Genomic DNA, 19,120 nt, shown 5'->3' on the forward strand with positions numbered 1-19,120 from the left:
TAAATGACTTGTAATTTTTCATCATCTGTGCCTCCAAATTAAGGTTGATGTAGGGTGACATGCATAATTGTTGGTCAACTGTGGCACCAATTACTCTTGTACATACTTCCTATATTTAGCTTCATTGCTGTGATGAATATTACTGATATTCATCAAACTCAATTGGGCATATCCCTGCAAAATATGTTCTGCTTGAAAGTGCTACGGCTGTTTGAAAACATCTTCCATGGATACATAAATATCCTATCATTGGGAGATGTTTATTTTGAGGTTCGAAAAAAGAAAGGCAATCATCGTAGACCATAATGAATGAGCTTGTTGTGGCTTAACCACATGGAGCAGTTTCTATGCCTTTTTGGCTTCCACCACCTTGCCTTACTTCAAGGATTTGTTTATCTACAGTTTTTAAAGTAATTAAACGTATATTTCTTGTTCGGAAAACCAAGAAAGCATGATAATAAACAGCCTGCAGTCTCTGTACAATACACCCAGCCAACTCATAGCCGACATTCACAAAAAAGGGGATTAATGCAGTTCGGTAATGTCCAACCCACACAGACTAAATGAACAATATTTTCCACTTGAAACTGCTATGAGACCAGAGCTGGACCATCTCTAGTGGGGCTTGGCCATTTCAGTAAAAGTGCTGCAATTCCAGAGCATGAAGTCAAGGAAGGAGTTGTTGCAGGTCAGCCGGGTCGATTATGAGAGGCCACAGAATAGCTGTCTAACTGTGGATAGATCCATGAGTTTCCATTTAAAAAAAGAATGCATTTATAATTAAGGCCATGTGATGTTTACATAAAAATGATAATAACCACATCTCATATTGTTTGTTTTGACACATTCAAAGTAAAACTATGTGCACTGGAAAAAGGGAGCAAATCCTCACACCTAAGAAGCAAACAGAAAATGTTTGCATCATAGCACTTTGTGATTATATGCTGGCTACACATATAATTGATTGATTATAGATACATGTGGACATCTTTTGACCTCCATTCCCCCCTTAATTCCTCACTTATGACCACAGCCAGGTCTTCATGGGAGGATCTTTTTACTGGAAACAGTCAGTTCTTTTGAGACTGATCCGTAGGTAATTTATTTGTCCTGCCGGCAGGGAGGAGGCTGATATAGTGATCTGGGCAAGGGATCTTGCGGATTCAGTTCTGTGTCAATGGCAAGGTACTGATGGGAGTGACTTTAGCATGAGTCAGGGCTCCTTCCGTTCCTGTTTTATAGCCTCTCCCTTTCTCCCTAAATCTAAACCCACATTGAGCACAATAAATGAGTGTCATGTGCTGTAACAAAAGCCATCTACTGGGATTATGAATCACCTCCATGGATTTTAGATAGTTAACTTGGAATAATAATGGTGCAGAACAACGATGTCATGTTCACACCTAGTGTTGACTCCCACAATAATCTGGGTTTCAGTTATTAATCTTCAGATATGAAGACGCAAGCACTTTTCTTTCTCATTTCTGCAGAAACCATAGAAACCAAAAGTCTATTCATATACCTCATATCAATGCATCACAGTCATGATCTCATCAAAGAAACATGAGGTGATAGCATTAACTCAGTGCACTAAATCGAGCCATGTTCCTCCCTGCTAAACTGAAATTTCATATTTCACGTAATGCACCGTCCTGTCAGCACCTTTTTACCTCGCCATAATGGAAACGTTCTCCTCCAGTACGCCACTAGAAAATGTCCAAGTCGCTTAAAGCATTTAAGGCTTTGGAACCACTTCACTTCATACTTATGAGTAAATAGAAAATGTATTTTGGGCCACTGCAGAGGCAGCATTACAACTTGTAAACACAATACTGACATTCTTTTCCCGCTTCTCCCTCCTCTTCATTTTTACTTTTCTTAAAGTGCATTTGCAGCAGAAACTGGGGAACAAAACTTTGTCACGTGGTCCCACATTCTACTCAGACCTTGAAAATGTAGGAGTTGCATCTATATGTTTTGCTCTGATAAATAAGTATTCCTTTTTTGCCTTGAGTCAAAATGATTCCACCATTTTAATGTTGGAATTTAACTGCAGTTTTTTGTCCATTCATCCTGTGCAATGGACAAGTTTTTGCAAACTGACTCAGTATCACTGACCTTAAATTCAAGACACATGTTTGGCAGTGCTCACGTACTGAAGCATGTTTCGCTTCCCTGCTAGGGAGCCACACAAACATGAGCAGTTGATTTCTTGTAATTGGCTGCTTGGACTTGTACAAAATTAACTTTGTGTGATCTAGGGTCAAGACTTAGACCAGAAAATGTTGTATTGATTAATTGACAGTTCATGCTCTGAACAAAGCAAACGAACCAAACACAGATGAACTTTAGCTGTGTGTTTTAAATTGTATCAGCTGTGTCAAAGAATGAGGTTTTTCTGTTTGACCAAATGATCACCGAATCATTGATAAATCCTCACCAAACTGTTTAACAACACACTCAAAACCAGCAGAATTATGGTTTCTTTTTTTCTGATTTCATCACCAAAAATAGATAACTAGACACAAGACAGCACGGTATTGCACATTCGATGTTATTGCCTCAATTTGTGTCATCAGTAAATCACCCTCTCTGGGATACAAAGGTCCAGATCCTGGTTTACTGTTTGCCAACAGCGCATCGAGGTCAACGCATGTTAACAGTTCAGATGCTCACAGTCTTTTTAGACCCAAACCAGTGATTGTAAAGTACTTCTCTATGTTTTTGTCACTACAACTGACCCTGTCTATTTTACATACAAAAATATTTGTGAGTGTAGCTTGAATGCAGTTCTTCAGAACCTCTTATAAACTGACTCACTTCGGTGATTTTAAGAGTCCAGATTTAAGATATTGCATTATTTATCAAGGCTGTTTTAATTAGATAATGTCAGAAAAGTTTAAACATGCATTGGAGTCTTTACTTAATTGCTATGCATTTGCGCACTTGTGCACAATTAAACACAGAATCCTTTCAATACCAGAAGACCTTTGTGAAACTGAACAATGCTGAATCAGCAGCCTCTGGAGATTAGTCACCTTGAACGTAGAAATGTGCTGCTTTCACTCCATATTTAGAGACAAACTAATGTGGGGTGAAGAATTCACGTTTCCTTGTTTTTCCAGAACTGGGCGGCAGAAGTGCTGTCGGTCAGACCTTACCTGAGCAAGGCTGTCTTACTTAAGCAGAAGGCTGAAGACCTGTTTTTACTCCAAACCAGACACTTCCTCCCCACCCACTTGCTGCCAGGCTTTGTTCAATAAACATGGATTTAATTCACTTTCTTTACTCCCTGCTGCAGCTTTACAGGTGGTCTTTTAAAGCGGGAACCTGGGAATGCAGCGGAGAGCAAAGCTGATGCTGGGAAATGTGAAACTCAAACTCATATTGCCACTTTCATTAGTCTGTGGCGATGAATGGAAATGGGCTCTGCTTACCAGGCAAAAGACTATTAGCACATAATTATTTAGCTCATTTTTCACATTTATCACCTGGTGTGGTTGAACTGTATTCAAACTTAAACTGAAGTCATTTTCACGCTGTTTCTATGATTCTTGTCTTCAATTTCGAATCCTTAATTCTTTCCTCTGTGCTTCCTCAGGCAAACTGCTACTACCATGGTGAGGTGGAGGGTCATGTCAGCTCAGATGTCACCCTCAGTACTTGTTTGGGAATTAAGTGAGTATGTTATACACTGTATGTTTTCCACTTTTCTCATGTCAATCCTATTAATCTTACACTTAAATGATGAACTGCACTGGAAGCCAGGGAGCCCAAGGGAAAAGCTTGCACAACTCTTGCTTGTTTGATTACTTGTTGGATTTATTGTTTTGATTTTCTTTTGTCTCTCAAATGAGTTGGATTTCCCAGCTGTCAAGCTTAACTCAGTTGGCGTTGTATGATTCTCTTTATTGCTAAAAAGAAGGTCTCACTGGGGAGGAAACGTGAGCATTCAGATGATTGCACAAGTTTTAAACAAGCCACGATTTTAGCCAATCTTGTTACCATCAGTCAAACTTTATACATCAACTTCCTGGTTCAGTTTTAGCTTTAAGTACTTGTAATTGCTGCATGGGCGCAGTTTTCTCTATACAAAGAGAAGGATTATTCCTTGTATTTCTGATCAGATCTGCACATCAGCCTGGTAGGATTTTAGCCCATTCCTCCGAACAGAGGGGCTTAAACTATGGGAGGGTGGTGGGTTTTGTAGCATGAGCTGCTTGCTTCAGGTCTATTTACAACATTTCTATTGAATCGAGGTTTACTTGAAAAATGACCAAAATACAAAATAACTTTACTCTTTTTCAGTCATTGCTTTGTAAAATTACCTTGATGAAATATGTGTAACCTTTTCCAAGCTAATAACCATCAGCACTTTTCAGAGTTACTTTTCCATGCCTTAATGCTTTTATATATCCCAGTTGAGTAAAACAGAGTGCCCACTCACAGTCATTAATTTGATCAAAAGTACCGAACTCTGATTTGACCTTTTAAGCACCTACTAATTTGAGGAGCTCACATACTTTGACTGCTCACAGGTTTGTAACATTAGATCAAGTATTAACATTTTTGTCCTATTTGATTTTGCAATCTTTAACAACATGTACGAAAAATCGGATTGTTTTGGCTAATATTTATTCAGAAGTGTGAAACAAAGTGAAAAAAATCCCAAACTTCAAAACTCTGCTGTGGTTTGACCAGCACAGTGTCTGTAGATAATGAATTTTGACATCAACGTAAGCTGAGATGATGCCCTGTTTATAGTGTTGAAAAGGAAATTGTGAGAAGTTTCAGTGTTGGAAACACTTTGTTTGCAGATGTCAAACAGGAGAAGTGATTGCAGCAATATCACTGGACGCCATCAGGAATGTTTTCATAAATCCGCCAAAATTCTACACCCTCTTCAGAGTGATTTAGATGTCCGTGTAGCCCTTGCTGCTGACCTTGTTCACTATACATATTTATTTACTTCAGTTTCTCTGAAATGTGTCTGCACAGTGACAAATCAACGGATGTTATTTTGGAGAAAAGGCTACACATTGCTTGACCCTCTCACAAAGACAAATAGTTCCTGGTTTGTGTTGGCTGCACCAATGCTTGCGGGGGTGGTTCGTTTGAGTTAACATGATTTTGCGAAAGGTTTAGAAACGCAGTTTATACACATTGTCTAAGTGAGTCTAAATCCCAGAGGCTCTGGGTGAAAGACGAAACACTTGAGAGAGAAGGTAGGAAAAAAACATAAAACATAAATAACATGTACTGCTGTTAAATGTGGTGAATATCAGTGGCCTGATCAAGTGTCAAGAGCTGAAGCTCTCATTATAATATCAACTAATGGGTACACATGACAAATAATATAACATCATTTCTGTTGATGGTCACAAACGTAGTCAAATTGATCCAGTTAAATGATTATTCTACTTTCTTGCTGCATATCTGTTCATGTTCATTATTCTCATTCTTTTAAACTCTGCATATACTCAAACCTCTGACAGTCTGTTTCTCTTTCTGCAGGGGTTTTATATCTCTTGGAGGCAGATCTTATGTGCTGGAACCATGTGCTCATATATCTGATGGAACTCACTGGATCTACTCCGCAGAACAACTCAATTTTGTTCCTGGCACCTGTGGCCATAACTTCAACATATCCTACCCCTCTGCAAATGCAGCCGGCAGTCCATTCAAGGCCTTCAGCACAAGAGTAAGGGTTATAAAACTGTCCATATGTGTCTTACTTTTTTCTTGATAGAAAGCAGTGAGATGGCAGGAAATGAGGGGTGGCAGAGATGGGGATTGATATGTCTGACTTTAACTAAGGACGTTATTGTTCATGTTTAGCACCTTAAATTGTCACCCTCTATGGCACCGCAGCCTTCCCTCTAACAAAACAAATAATCTAACCTAATTTAATAATCTAATTTATTTGAGCTTTTTCTCTATGCAACTCTGCTAACACCATATCAGGTTAAACTTATTATAGACCAAAAACTTTCTCTCCCTGTAAACCCCAATAATTAATGTTTTGTGTAGCTGTACCGTGCCTGTTCATGGCGTTCTTGGTGATCAAGCTGCCTTGGAAACCATTATGTTTCTGCCTTAGTATTAAATGTCTTCATTGTATTTTTCAGTCATATTCCATTTTATCACTGGTTTCTGTATGGGCTTTTTTTTCGGATTGTTTAAAGAAGCAGTCTTAACCAAAACTGTGATTCAGTTGTTCAGATCAAACCTTTGTTTTCACCAGGGTACTGTCAATTTACAAGCAAGCCAAACTGGCACTTACTTCCAAGGCTGTAGTAATGGTAACATACAGCTAAGACTGCCTTTAGAAGGCCGTGACCAGAAGCATTTCTGCTAGCACCTGCTTTTGCCATTGGAACCAGCTGATCTTGGAGTGGCCCTCACGATTGTCACTGCATGGTTCTGATCATTCTTCTCATAGGGAAGGCTCAGCTTGAAGGGGTAAGGGTACATTAATATTGGATTGTTTATACATGTAAAAATCTTCTAATTTGGAATGATTTTAAACAGACTGCAAACTATTTTTATGATTTGTGGCTTCATATCAGATCAAATTGTGACAAAAAAAATCTCAATTTAACTTCTGCAGTACTTTTTAATATTTCCTTTCTCTTGCTTAAGGATATTCATTTTCTTTTTAGGTAGAGATTCTTGCCAGTTCTTACCAACTCCTTATGTTTCCTAGATTTACAGCCAATTGAACACTTTGCTTCTGTTTCGTTTTGCCTCTCAAATCATTGTGGTCTGAGAAGCTTGTGGAGACAGAAAATGGTGTGTGGGTTAGGCAAGGTGAGAAATGTTGGATTTCATATTGTAGCCTACAGTATATTTAGAATCTGGCTGCACAGAATGTAAAACAAATGCACCCCAACTTTCTTTTAAAAACATCATTTAAATTGCAGAAATTAGTCAGTGGTCTACTATATGTTTTAGAGGCGACTACTTGTTGAATTATTCACTCAATCCCTCCATCTAATGCATCCATTAGTGCCCTGGAGTGTATGGAAAGCTGCAGTTGTCTGTGGAAGTACATTGGCTTTTAAATGGCACCGTTTTGCTCTGAACATGAGATCAGACTAACGGCTTGAACATCAAACCTCCAGTAAGAACTGTTCATCCTGAGTGAAGCAGATATTTTTTAAGAGACCCCACCCCATCACAGTCCCTACACTCAGACCCTTGTGACCCTTGTGTTGAGAGAATAAAGATTAATCATACAGACCCTGACCCTGGAGAGTCTCTAACCCCAGAGGGGACAGAGCTTTATAGACGAAGAACACTAATAAGTGAAAAACACAGACTCCAGTGATCCCTATCTCGGGGTGAAGAAAGACAGACGTGAACAAACACGGCTGATTTACCAGATCAGCACAAACAGCAACAAAGATAGGTGGTGTTTAAGATGAAACAGATGTTCAGGGATTTCTAAGGAGGAAAAGAAAACACATCATCATCATAATTCAGCTTAGATATACAGGACGTTCTGTGGAATTAACACTGATTTTTATTTTATGCAATCATTTTAGCAAGGGTACATTGACATAATTATTAAAACGTATTTTCATCCCACAGTATGAGTAAGCTGGCTAAAACATGCCCTCTCACATTATTGGTTTTTATTTATTTATTGATTCACCAAGGGGGATTTTCTGATGTTTTATTATACAGCTTGTTTTCTGTTAGTGATTAAAGTGCTGGCTCTTGTTGCAACTATTGTCTTCGAGTCATAAGAGGGCTGCAAAATGACAGCATGAGTGAGCAAATCTTTGCAACGGCATAAAGCAGAATTCCTGCATGAGAAACAGAGAGGAAATAGGAACAAAAGAAGACAAGAAAGGCTTTTAGTGATGATTTATAGACATGTGAAAAATATGATTTAATTTTCCTGCACTTTCCCGTACTCTGTTTTAACTATATGCTATAAATGGTAATGTGTCCTTACTTCTTCTGATACAGCTAGAGTTGTCAGGCTTGGGGCAGACATTGAGAACCCTAAAGGAGAATAGAAAATAGGACACAAGACAATATAAAAAGAAAAGCTACGAGAAGTCTTTTAGAAGAAAAGAGAAGGCACACCAGACAGTGAGAATATACTGTAGAGTAATATTTGTTGTGCTTGGTGGCAAGAGAGCAAGCTCACCACATCATGTGAGACAAGGGAGCTGAGGTGTACTCTGCTGAGTTGATAAGCTGCAGTGTGCCCTGCTTGAGGGTTTTAAGATAAAGAAGTGTGTTGGTGGAGTGTTCCTGGATGATGAGAGCCAGATAAGTTAGAGAAGGGAGGAGCGATATGATGCCAACTTGACAGGACCTGCACTTCTATGACAGGACTTCATCTCTACTATAGCAAGTTGAAGATGTTGTCTGTTCAAATGTGAGGCCTTAAAGGTTAGTGGTTGGGACAAACCAAAACAAATGGAGATTTTAAAGTACAAATTACAGTGGACATTTCTTTGTAAAGGAAAACACAAAAGCTAGTTATGCAGTGAAGATTTAGCCTATGTTTTCTATTGCTTTCAAATATTTATTCTCTTTTTCAGCTTTTCACATTTGATATTATCAGAGCTGAATTATCAAGCTGATTTAGTGTCTGTTCATCTTCTGAGTCTTTCATTAAAGAACGTAACCTCTTTATCTTTATATTTTATTGTCAAAATTATTGTCAAATTATAGATGTATATATAGTGATTATTCATACACCCCTGGGCTACTACCTCACATGTTTTTTTTCCGTGGGGATGATGTTCAGAACTTCTGCAGATTCAAAATGTATCACACAACTGTGTTTTGTTATAATTTTTAGGTTTCATCTGAAGAAAATAACACAACACAATTTCTCCATGATTGAAAGAACAAACATGGATCAAAGACAAAAGTACTACTTTTAAGATTAGTTGGAAAACTAGACTACAGCACCTGTCAATGTAATATTAAAAAACATTTCAAAACTTGGCTTACGTGGCTCAAAACTAGCTTGGTTTTGAAGATTTCTGAGCAAACATCGTCCTGGGTCAGCTGATGCTCATTTGGATGAGCCACAGGGTCCTTGGTTATAAACTAAGAGGTGTCAGAGGAGGAGATTGCATGTCTCTGCTGACTCACAACTGTGTGTGGCAGGGAGAATTACATTTGCCATAAAAAAAATCGGTGCTTGTGTGAGCTTTTATTATTTTGCGAGTCAAAACAAAAATCCACTACAGAACAAAACAGTTTCACCACTGTCTAAGACTTTCTTGCTGTTTCTGTCATGGATTTATTGAAAAGTTGAGGCTTCTGCTTACCTGAGAACAATGGTCTATGCAGTATGGAGAGGCTTATCAAATTGTAAAGGTATATGAAATTGGGCGAGATGAGCTAAAATGCCCTTACCTGCTTAATCCTTACTGCATGTCACTACATCACTGTCAACCTCCCTATTTCTTCTCCATTTCCACTGCCGAGGCAAAAAGTACAAAAATATCCTGATAATGATAACAAAACTGTCTGCTTGATTCAGTTTTTGTTTTCTCAGAACACCTCATCTTGTTTCCTGTGCTTAATGAAGTCTGATACGCTGTGAAAAACAGAATCCTCTGTGATTTTAATTCTCCAAATTCCATCATTAGTTCATTTTTTTAATCAAAATCCTCTGGAACAGAAAGCAGAAGCGTTGTTGTCCTGTTCAATTTCTACTTGTATGATCAGTACATGAAAGATCAGTAAGTTGTGAAAAGTTTTGTGTCTGTAGCTCTAGCTCACTGTATTCTGTTCTATTATTTTCATACTTTCTTTTAACATAATGTCCATATATCTTCGCTCCAGGGTCCTCCTAGAGACTTGGTTAATCACCATAGGGCGCACTTAGAGCATATTCGCCCATCCTGGCTTATCTACGGAGGAGGCAGATAAGAGCAGAGAGCTGCCAGGCCAGCAGGGATAAAGAAGCTCAGGTTGAAAGAGAGCCATGGAGTGAGGGCAGAAACCTTAGCCAGCAGGATAGTATAGGATCTGCAAATGTGTATGTGGAAACATCAAGCTTGTGCTTGCAGGTGAAACAGACTCTAACTCGACATGTGGCAAAAGTGAGTTGCTGCCCAACACAGCACGACAGGATCATAGATATGCTCCTACACAGCACGACAGGATCAGAGATATGCTCCTTGGCCAGGGGCTGTGTATTATCTACATGTTTAGAAGAGGTTGAACTATGTCAATCTTTGGCCCACATTAAAAGAGATAAAACTACAACACATTTTAACTTAAAAATATTTCAAATTTGCACTCGTATAGGAGTTCAAGCTCCAGAGATATTGGCGTTCTCCTGGAATTCTGTGAAGAAAAAAAAGGGAAGGTTCATGTGTGTGTTCCACTTTGTGCTACCAGTGTAGGCAGCATTGTCCTGAAAAAGTGATTTATTAGTTAATAAGCTGGTATAGTGTTATCAGAGGATTAGGTGACCTTAGCAGTTCTTACTGATTCAGACGTAAAGGGTAGCTGATTGCTTTGTGCTGATTCTCATTTCTGACGCCTTTTTGTGTGGAGTGGAGTGCAGGTGAAATACGCGATATTGAGTGGCCACCTGATGAATTTAGGCTGCCCTTCCTAATGTCCTTCTTCCTCTCTGTGCTCTCGCCTCCTGCTCCTTTCTTTTAATCTTTTGGTTTATCACTGGTGGTCTTTTCCACCCTCTAACACATCTCTAATTTATTGTCCTTTTTCTCACCCATGCCACTTCTCCTCCATCTTTCTTTTACATCTCCTCTTCTTCACACCTAATTATTGCCCTTCTGCTGCTTTGCTTCCAGCATAAACGCCACGTCCAGACAACAACCAAGTATGTGGAGCTCATCATCGTGGCTGACAACAGAGAGGTAAGCCAAGGTCACATGGTCTCAACCCCTTCATCTCTCTGCTGAATCTCACAGGAAAGAAGCTCACAGGTCATATGCTAAACTGCCCTTTCCCCATGAGATGTAGATAAGATGGCTCCATCAGTGGGTTTTGTCATCTCTGATGTGTCCATTTACTCATCCGTTTGCCTCTCCAGCTCCATCTCCATCCTTCTGCATACATCATAGGACCACTTGACTCACAAATGAGACTTCATGTGCTCTCTGAATATCTTAAATCTTAGGCTTAAGATCTTAAAGAGAGCTACGAGAAGAACTGGTATGAGACATAAAGGTCAACATCATATGATTTAGAGCCACTGAGTAAAAGGCTGGATATAAGAGAAGGTGGCTGCGGTTATCTCTTTAGCGTATAAGCTCCACAGAGGAGCTCTTTGATGATAACAGCTGCAGCAGAAGCACTAGCAGAATTAACATGACAGCAGTTGTAGCACAGCTCATTATAAGGACACTTCTATCATTGGCACAATGTTAATGTGTCCCAAACTCTGTCAAGACTCTGTATCTTCTCTTTTTCTCCACATTTTATGCTGTCTGTTTGTGTTGTTCAGTTTCAAAAGCAGGGCAAAGACTTGGAGAAGGTCAAGCAGCGGCTGGCTGAGATCGCCAATTACGTGGACAAGGTAACAATTGAATGAAATGAGCGAATGTGGTGCTGGAATGTGATTTATTAGAGGTTGCATCAAGCTTAGTGAGAATTATCCGACCTGAGAGCTGAAGCTGATTGAATTATGAATGGAAGATCAATTTTCGCCTGCAACATGTTTTAAAGAGGCCTGTGCAACAGATCGTTCACTGGTTGTCAGTTTAATAAAATAAGGGCAAAAGATGATTTATTCATATGGGAAATTGTATGCTTAAGGACCTCAGAGCTCAAAGTCAATTTAAGTGACTACTTTACTGAATTTGTATTACAATAGGTGAAGATAGTAAAAGAAAGAGACACCCCAAAGCCTGATGCCATCTCTCTCACTGCCTCCTCCTAATCCTCCACCCAACTCTCAGTTTTACAGGGCTTTGAATATTCGAGTGGCACTGGTGGGCCTGGAGGTGTGGAGTGATGTGGATAAGTGTCCCATTACCCAGGACCCCTTCACCACCTTGCACGAGTTTCTAGACTGGAGGAAAGTCAAGCTTTTGCCTAAGAAGCCACATGACAACGCCCAGCTAATCAGGTAGATATCAAATTTAAAAGTAAACCAGGATGTATTCATTGTTTGTAATGTAAATTATTAAAGGAGCAAATTAAATTGCACAGTATTTTTTAGAGTGGGTTTTATTTATTCCCTGAGACAACATATGATGGATAGAGCCCCCAAGAGAAACCCATTTGGAAGCCCTGAGTTTGGTATTTTTTGGCTGTTCCATTTCTTTTTTTTAAACCAGATGTGGCAAATTTTGCATGAGAGAGGTGGACCTAGACAGGAATCAGTAGTGGCTCTGACACAGATCTGAAGGGAACCATGAATATCTGTACAGTCAGCGACTTATCAATCACACGGTAGCCACAACCTAAAACGTATCATTCTTATCAATATATTTTATCAAAAAGTACGCTAAAAGTTCCAAAATTAAAATGCTGTTAGGCTTGAAACTAGAAATTGAATGAATCAATAGATAAATCATGTCTACTCTGCTGTTCAGCAGATTCCCTCAGGGTGACAATAGTAAAAACATCTCCCAAGGCTCCAAGCTACATGTTTGTGTCCCAGCTTCAGTTGTTTCAGACTAATGAGACTCAAATACTGGTAACTGCGGCCTGGTTTAAAGTGTGACAATGGTCAACAATTGTTGCATTTCAAGCCACCTGTTTTCATGTTTATTTTCAGTTTACCTATATTCAAGATGGACATAGACAACAGGTCTGAGACATGAAGGTAATCCAGTCTCTGGCCTCTATGGACCCCTCAAAACACTTGAACTTCTCTCACGAACTATTAAGTCAGTTGATTTGCTCCACATAACTGTGGGATCATTAGTTAGATATATTCCTTTCATACAGTTTATTGGTAATCCTTTTGAAAACATCTCCGTACATGAATAGATATTATTTACTCTAAATATGATCACTTCTGACTCCAAAATCACCAAGGTGGCGATGGCCAAAATCAAACCTGAAAGCTTTATCCTACATTATCACCCTCTCAATTATTCAAAATGTTGTGCCAGAGTTACAGGTGATTCAGCATCAAGAGTGGACAAAAAATATCTAGGATACCTTTAATACCAGTGTGAGCTCATGTTGTATGTGGGTGATAATGTAACCACTGTGTTCTCCCTTTTAGTGGGGTATATTTCCAGGGTACAACTATCGGAATGGCACCCATCATGAGTATGTGCACAGCAGAGCAATCGGGAGGAATTGTCATGGTATGTAAATGTACTTCAATATGAAGAGAATGTATATTTGCAGTGCTGATTAGTCTTTTTCCATTTTCTCTTTCCCTGCCCTGGGCTGTTTGCTTTGTTATTTACATCTCTGACAAAGTTCTAAAATTTCTGCCTTGAGTCTGAGTTGAGAAAAGGATTCTGGAGATGATATTAACTTGTGTTCACTTCGGGGGCAAACACCTTGCTAATTCTTTTTCCAGGAAGGCCAAGCGGAGAGCATGCATACTACCCTTCACTTCTATGCTGATAAATCAGAGTGTATCAGTGCCGTGAGTGGAAACATTTGACTTTTTAATGAGGTGCAATAAACAAGCGAATTTAAGGCTAGTCTATATTGTAGTGAAAATGTAGCAGTATTTTCCGAAAATGATGACCCATTACAGCAACACGCTTGAATCATGTTGCATCAGTATAAATCATTTTACTTTTTTACTCTCTCTGTTATTGAATGAGTGCTCGTAAGGCCTGGGTTGTTGGTTTACATGCTGTCCCCAGACAGTGATGTTCCTCCTCCCTCTTATCCTCCCAGATAGAATAAGAAATCCCCATACTTCAGAAAAAAAAGAATATTCCCCACCCGCTGACTTTCAAGCTGGGCAAATCACAACCATGTTGTTCAAGTTATGTCCCTTCGTTTAGTCATTAGTTAGACTTTCCCTGTGAGTCTCATTGTTATTCTGCTTGGCAGTTAAATCTTAAACATCCATCCTCAGACATCTGGAATCTCCATGTACCAGTCGTAATTGTCACATTAACTGATGTAGTGGAAAGCACAGGCAGTTGCATGAAGTGCCCTCTCGAGCTCTCCAGTCTCATCTGTTGTGTCTGTGATTTTTCCTGGAAGTATAATTAAAGTTGTTTTTCTTTCTTTTTTTTTTCCTTTTTTTTAATGAAACCTTCAGTTGGATTGCAATGCTGACAGCTGATTTCTATTACTTTCAAAAGCCCCCTGCAGAGCAGTCCGTCAGTCTGAGCTCGACCCGCACAGAGCTACTGAATAATGCACAGTGTCGGACAATTCCAGAGGCAAGGTGCTCTGACATGCAGCTCTGCATTCACGAAGCGCTGATAGCACCTGCACCTACATTATTTAACCAGCCTTTTCATGTGTTCATGTTTTACACACCTTGCAGAAAATCCTCAGCCCTCAGCAGCTTTCACTCAACGTGCCATTGTAGCTTCATCTTTACTATGCGTCCTCTAATAATTGCTGATGTGAATTTCATATGTTTTCCTAATGACCCGTGATTTTCAAGTTGTCATTTGAGAAGAATGCTCTTTCCTTAGTCGCTATTTTTGTTCAGAGTCTTTATTTGTGAGGATGGAGCAGCAAATCTAGCTCGGTCAGAGTTTTTTCAAGTAAACTGAGGGTGACAGCCCACAGTCTGCTTATGCTTCTCATTTCAGTGCCACAAAGCAGAGCACAGGAAACGCTCTGATAAGCACTGATATGACTGAATTGTTTGTTTAGTCTTGTCGGTAATCAATTACACTCGCTTGCTCTGAGTCAAGTTTCTCCAGTGGGTCCTAGAGGGAGCAACAATTTGGCTTGTATTGAATTTTTTATTATTTGATGTTTTCCGTAGAGCATGTCATCAAAATCATCTGCTCCTAATTAACTATTTGCATTGTTGCTGCAAGCAAACTGCAAACTGAGCAAATTTCATTATTGGACGTTGCTTTCTTGGACTCATATAGTAAAAAGCTTTTAGGGCAAACTCTTGTGAGGTTTAATTGCACACTCAGTTTTTTTGACTGATTTGTTTTTAGGACCATTCAGACAATCCCCTGGGTGCTGCAGTCACTCTGGCCCACGAACTCGGACACAACTTCGGAATGAACCACGACACACCAGAAAGAGGGTGCGGCTGCAGAGTAACAGCGGATCGTGGAGGCTGTATCATGACTCCCTCCACAGGGTGGGTCACAGCGTTTTTACAATCAAAAGCCAATAGTTCTACAGCAAAATTGGCTCCACATTCTTTGCACTGTTCAATATTTTGTTCCACCTTTTCTTTTTCTTTTTTTTTCCCTATAAGTCTAACTCCAAAACTAAGAAAAATACATCATCATGATGTCAAGCTGCCATTAAGTTTGAATTATTTAGCATTGCAACTGTCTCTCAGAAAAACAAATATTGATCTTGGGTTAACATCATTCCACATACTCTCTTTTTGCAATTTATTATCTGTTGAGCAGTAAGCAAATGAAGCCATTTCATTGCTGGGCCATTGGGTTTATGGCAGATTGAACAGATGTGCTTATACCCTGAGGCAACATGACTCAGTCTGAATGGGAAGTCAATGGTTTATTGGCAGTGCATGGGCTACACCACCCGATTTAAGTAGATGATTCTCCAGCAGACTAAAGAAAACAGTGCATTGCTCATATACAACAAAAATCATGACATTGCATAAGTCTATACCGTAGTACTGCATCTAACAATATTTGAAAACGGTAGTAGTAGTCGATAAAAAGACATTCCAAAATGCCTTTCATCTTGTCGTTGCAAAGCTTGGGGATGTTCTGGGTGGAAACATTCAGGTATCTATTCCAGCCAGACAGACTTAGAAAACAACACACCACTGTGAGGCTTACAGATTTATATTTAACCCTGACTGAGGGTATCCCTGGGCATGGACTTTGCCAAAAATGGCAACACTACGAATACGTCAAAAGAAAATGGTTTTGTCCTTCCATCGCTCTCCTACTCTGCTCTACCCTCTTCACAGACAGATAGAGTGGAGCTATTCTTTGATATACATGCAACTTTAATCTCCCTGGGGCTTCAAATGAATAGTTAAGTACCTTTTGAAAACTTTCTATTATGCAGTCTCCATGAGAGAAAACATTTGAGAGGTGAAAACATTTCACCTTTCCCTTAAACTTTGTAAACTATGTCACAGGTTATATATAGATGTAATAATGTCATAAAATATGAGAAAAAAAGCTTTTTGGACCAGAGAAACATTGAATAAGACATAAATATTTAGTGTACTTCCTTAATACTTTCTGCTCCCCAAAAGCACTGCTTTTTGCACCCTGGAAAACAAAAGAAATTATCTTTGGCAAAAAAAATAAAAAAATACCCCCTCCACACACACTTTTCCTTATAAAGGCGTACTGTTCCTGTGCCATTTAATCCAGGATTTAGAAATAAGGATCTTTAAGAACCCTTTATTCCATCATTCTGCTTCTGTAGTTAATTGAAGGTCAGCATCACATACTTCTCCCTGAAATGGTGGTTAATTTCAGTTGGGATTCATATCAGTCCCTGTGTAGTTCCATGCTTTGAAATGCCACAGAGATTTTGCTGAATGTTATTTTAAAAGTGAGCCATGTTTTTCTTTTCAGACAATCAGGTCTTTTCAAAGCAGTGTATGATCATACAGATACCTGTAGATGAGGTTCAGATCTTTTGTCCAGTAATTGAAAGTTCTGGAAACACTTGTCTACTCTGCATCAGTCAGGACCACCTGTTGTTTGTTTTTTTGTTTTGATTGATCTTTTATTTTAATCAAACAGAGGAACATGAAGTCCATAATTGTCACTAATTTGATTCCCATCAGATGCTGCTGGCCTTGCTGTGGCTTCAGGAATTAAACAAAATAGATAATGAGACCCAGTTCATCCTTATTACACTTGGGTGGGGTGTTGGGGGCAGTTGGTGGGGGGCAGTAAAACCGCAGGCTGTCCCAGTGCCAACAGCACATCTGCACAGAGCACAGCTTGTTTCCTGTTCACACTGGTCACGGCCAATTTTTGTGTCCCCCTTCTTTCCATCCCACTCTCCACCCCCCTATTAGCTTTAAATGAGAACAGGCTGGTGATTCTCATCCTTTGAGATTATATCTCCTGAAAGCACACACACATCAGCATATGCACATTAGATGGACTCCTCATGGCCTCTCCACAGTGACACACATATGTGCACAAACATACACATGAGAAATGTGTCTCTTCAAAAGACTAATGAAGGAACTCCATATGGTTTTCTGCTTGGTCCACTCCCCCATTCAGTTCCACTTCATTTTGCCCCCTCTCCAGGTTTGATAATCTGATTTAAGTGTTGTTTACTATTACTCTAACGCCTGGGGTCTTCTGTAGATAGCAGGTTTTGAGTTTGTTGTCCCTTACATGAGGAAATCTCTCTCTTGATTAAGTCCATCAGCAATGGAAAATGTCATTTTAGTCACCCTAAGCTCAGAATAAGATCTATTCGGTGTCCTAAATGTCCTCTCTGAGGCTTGTGAAGATTTGTAAACGATTTCTTCAGTTTTCCTGCAATATAACATTTTACTTTATATTCATATATTAACATCTTTTCAAATAAAAACCTAGAAATGAAACTTTAGCCACTTACAGCTGTCGTCATGTTGGGATTGTTTAACTGACTTTGATATTATGAAACTGAATTAAACGAAGTTTGAAAATTAGTTTATCAATATTGGCTGGCTATCAAAGTCAGAGTCAGTTTTATTCTCGCTTCTACTATATGTACAGGACACACAGGAGATTGAACAGTTAGATAACAAACATTCAATTGAAAAATAAGAAATTTTAGGGTTAGGGTTAGGATAAAGAATAATATATCCAGCTAAAAACAACAAGGCACACGAGTGGTTTGAATATGTTTGTGTGGTATCTGCAAAATAGTGCAATTTTTACATAGTAAATATATTAAATATATACAGAATATGCAGACTGTACAGTAGTCTTGATGTGATCTGAAAATATTTCATGCTGAAAGTTATATAGTCGCATAAAATTGACTAAATAAATACTAATACTAAAAATCCACTATCTAACACAAGGCAGCTTTCCATCTGCAAAAGATCAAATCACTCTTACTCAGTCAGTCATATGTCCATATCTGTTTGATACATGCAGGTTAATCTGAGTACCTTTTTTTTTTTAGTTTGTGTGTTTTGTCTTTTTAAGGTCTTCTGGTTTCCTGCCACAGTCTAAAGACATGCATGTAGGATGATTTTAGATTTTAGACCATAGATATTAGAGTGCATGGTTATCTCTTTTTGTGGTGATTCTAACTTTATCCGTTCAGAGAAATTAAAATGGAGTAAACAATGAATGAATGGACTACAGTGAATGAAATGTAATAATAATTACTATTATCCACATTTTATCGCCATGGTAATTAAAAGTATCAGAGATGTAATGAAATTTTTTCAATTTTTTTATTACTCTTGTACCCTCATCCTTAACTCACCTCTAACATATTCAGACTTGATGGAACTATCTGTGATCAGCTGTTTAGAAACCAAAAAGTTGTTTGTTTTTGGATTATTTTCCATTTCAAACTACATCACGTCACAGTTTGCTCAACCTTCTTTCTGGAAAAGATTGTTGTTCTTGCTCAGCTCTTTCATTAACAGAGTTTGAGAAGACAAGATTGGTGACTACTTTATTGACATTCCACAAAAAAGAAGCAAATATATGTATATATACAGCAGGGCATAGAAATTTGAGTATGACAGAAGCGAGTGCAAATTGTATTCTGAGTGAACCACAGTTTCTGCTTTGATCAGACTTGAAAAGAATGTCATGGTTTCCACTTGAGGTTTGAAAAAGCTTTAGTACCATATTTTAATTTAGTCACCATATTTTAGGAGATTTTTAGGCTGTTTCTGGGCACATGCAGATAACACCGTCAATTGTTTGTTTAGTTTACCTATTTATGGAATTTGCACAAATGGTTGGTAAAATGTTGTTTGTTAAACATTTAATGAAACATACACCATTTTTTGCATTAAATCTATAGGGAAATCCATGTGTAATTGCTTTTTAGGACCTGCAGCATA

General features: G+C 38.8%; 1 protein-coding gene across 1 annotated transcript in view; it reads left to right on the forward strand.

The window, feature by feature from the left end:
- adam12a (ADAM metallopeptidase domain 12a) overlaps window positions 1-19,120 on the forward strand; it is an 83,525-nt gene that overhangs the window by 46,890 nt on the left and 17,515 nt on the right. Inside the window, exons 5-11 of the mRNA XM_075458359.1 lie at window positions 3,602-3,678; window positions 5,515-5,701; window positions 10,806-10,871; window positions 11,462-11,533; window positions 11,916-12,085; window positions 13,196-13,280; window positions 15,072-15,220. Of these exons, the coding sequence (XP_075314474.1) occupies window positions 3,602-3,678; window positions 5,515-5,701; window positions 10,806-10,871; window positions 11,462-11,533; window positions 11,916-12,085; window positions 13,196-13,280; window positions 15,072-15,220 (806 nt within the window). The remainder of the gene's footprint in view (window positions 1-3,601; window positions 3,679-5,514; window positions 5,702-10,805; window positions 10,872-11,461; window positions 11,534-11,915; window positions 12,086-13,195; window positions 13,281-15,071; window positions 15,221-19,120) is intronic.

The sequence above is a fragment of the Odontesthes bonariensis genome, chromosome 23 (genome assembly GCF_027942865.1).
Source record: "Odontesthes bonariensis isolate fOdoBon6 chromosome 23, fOdoBon6.hap1, whole genome shotgun sequence".
Taxonomy (NCBI): Eukaryota; Metazoa; Chordata; class Actinopteri; order Atheriniformes; family Atherinopsidae; genus Odontesthes; species Odontesthes bonariensis.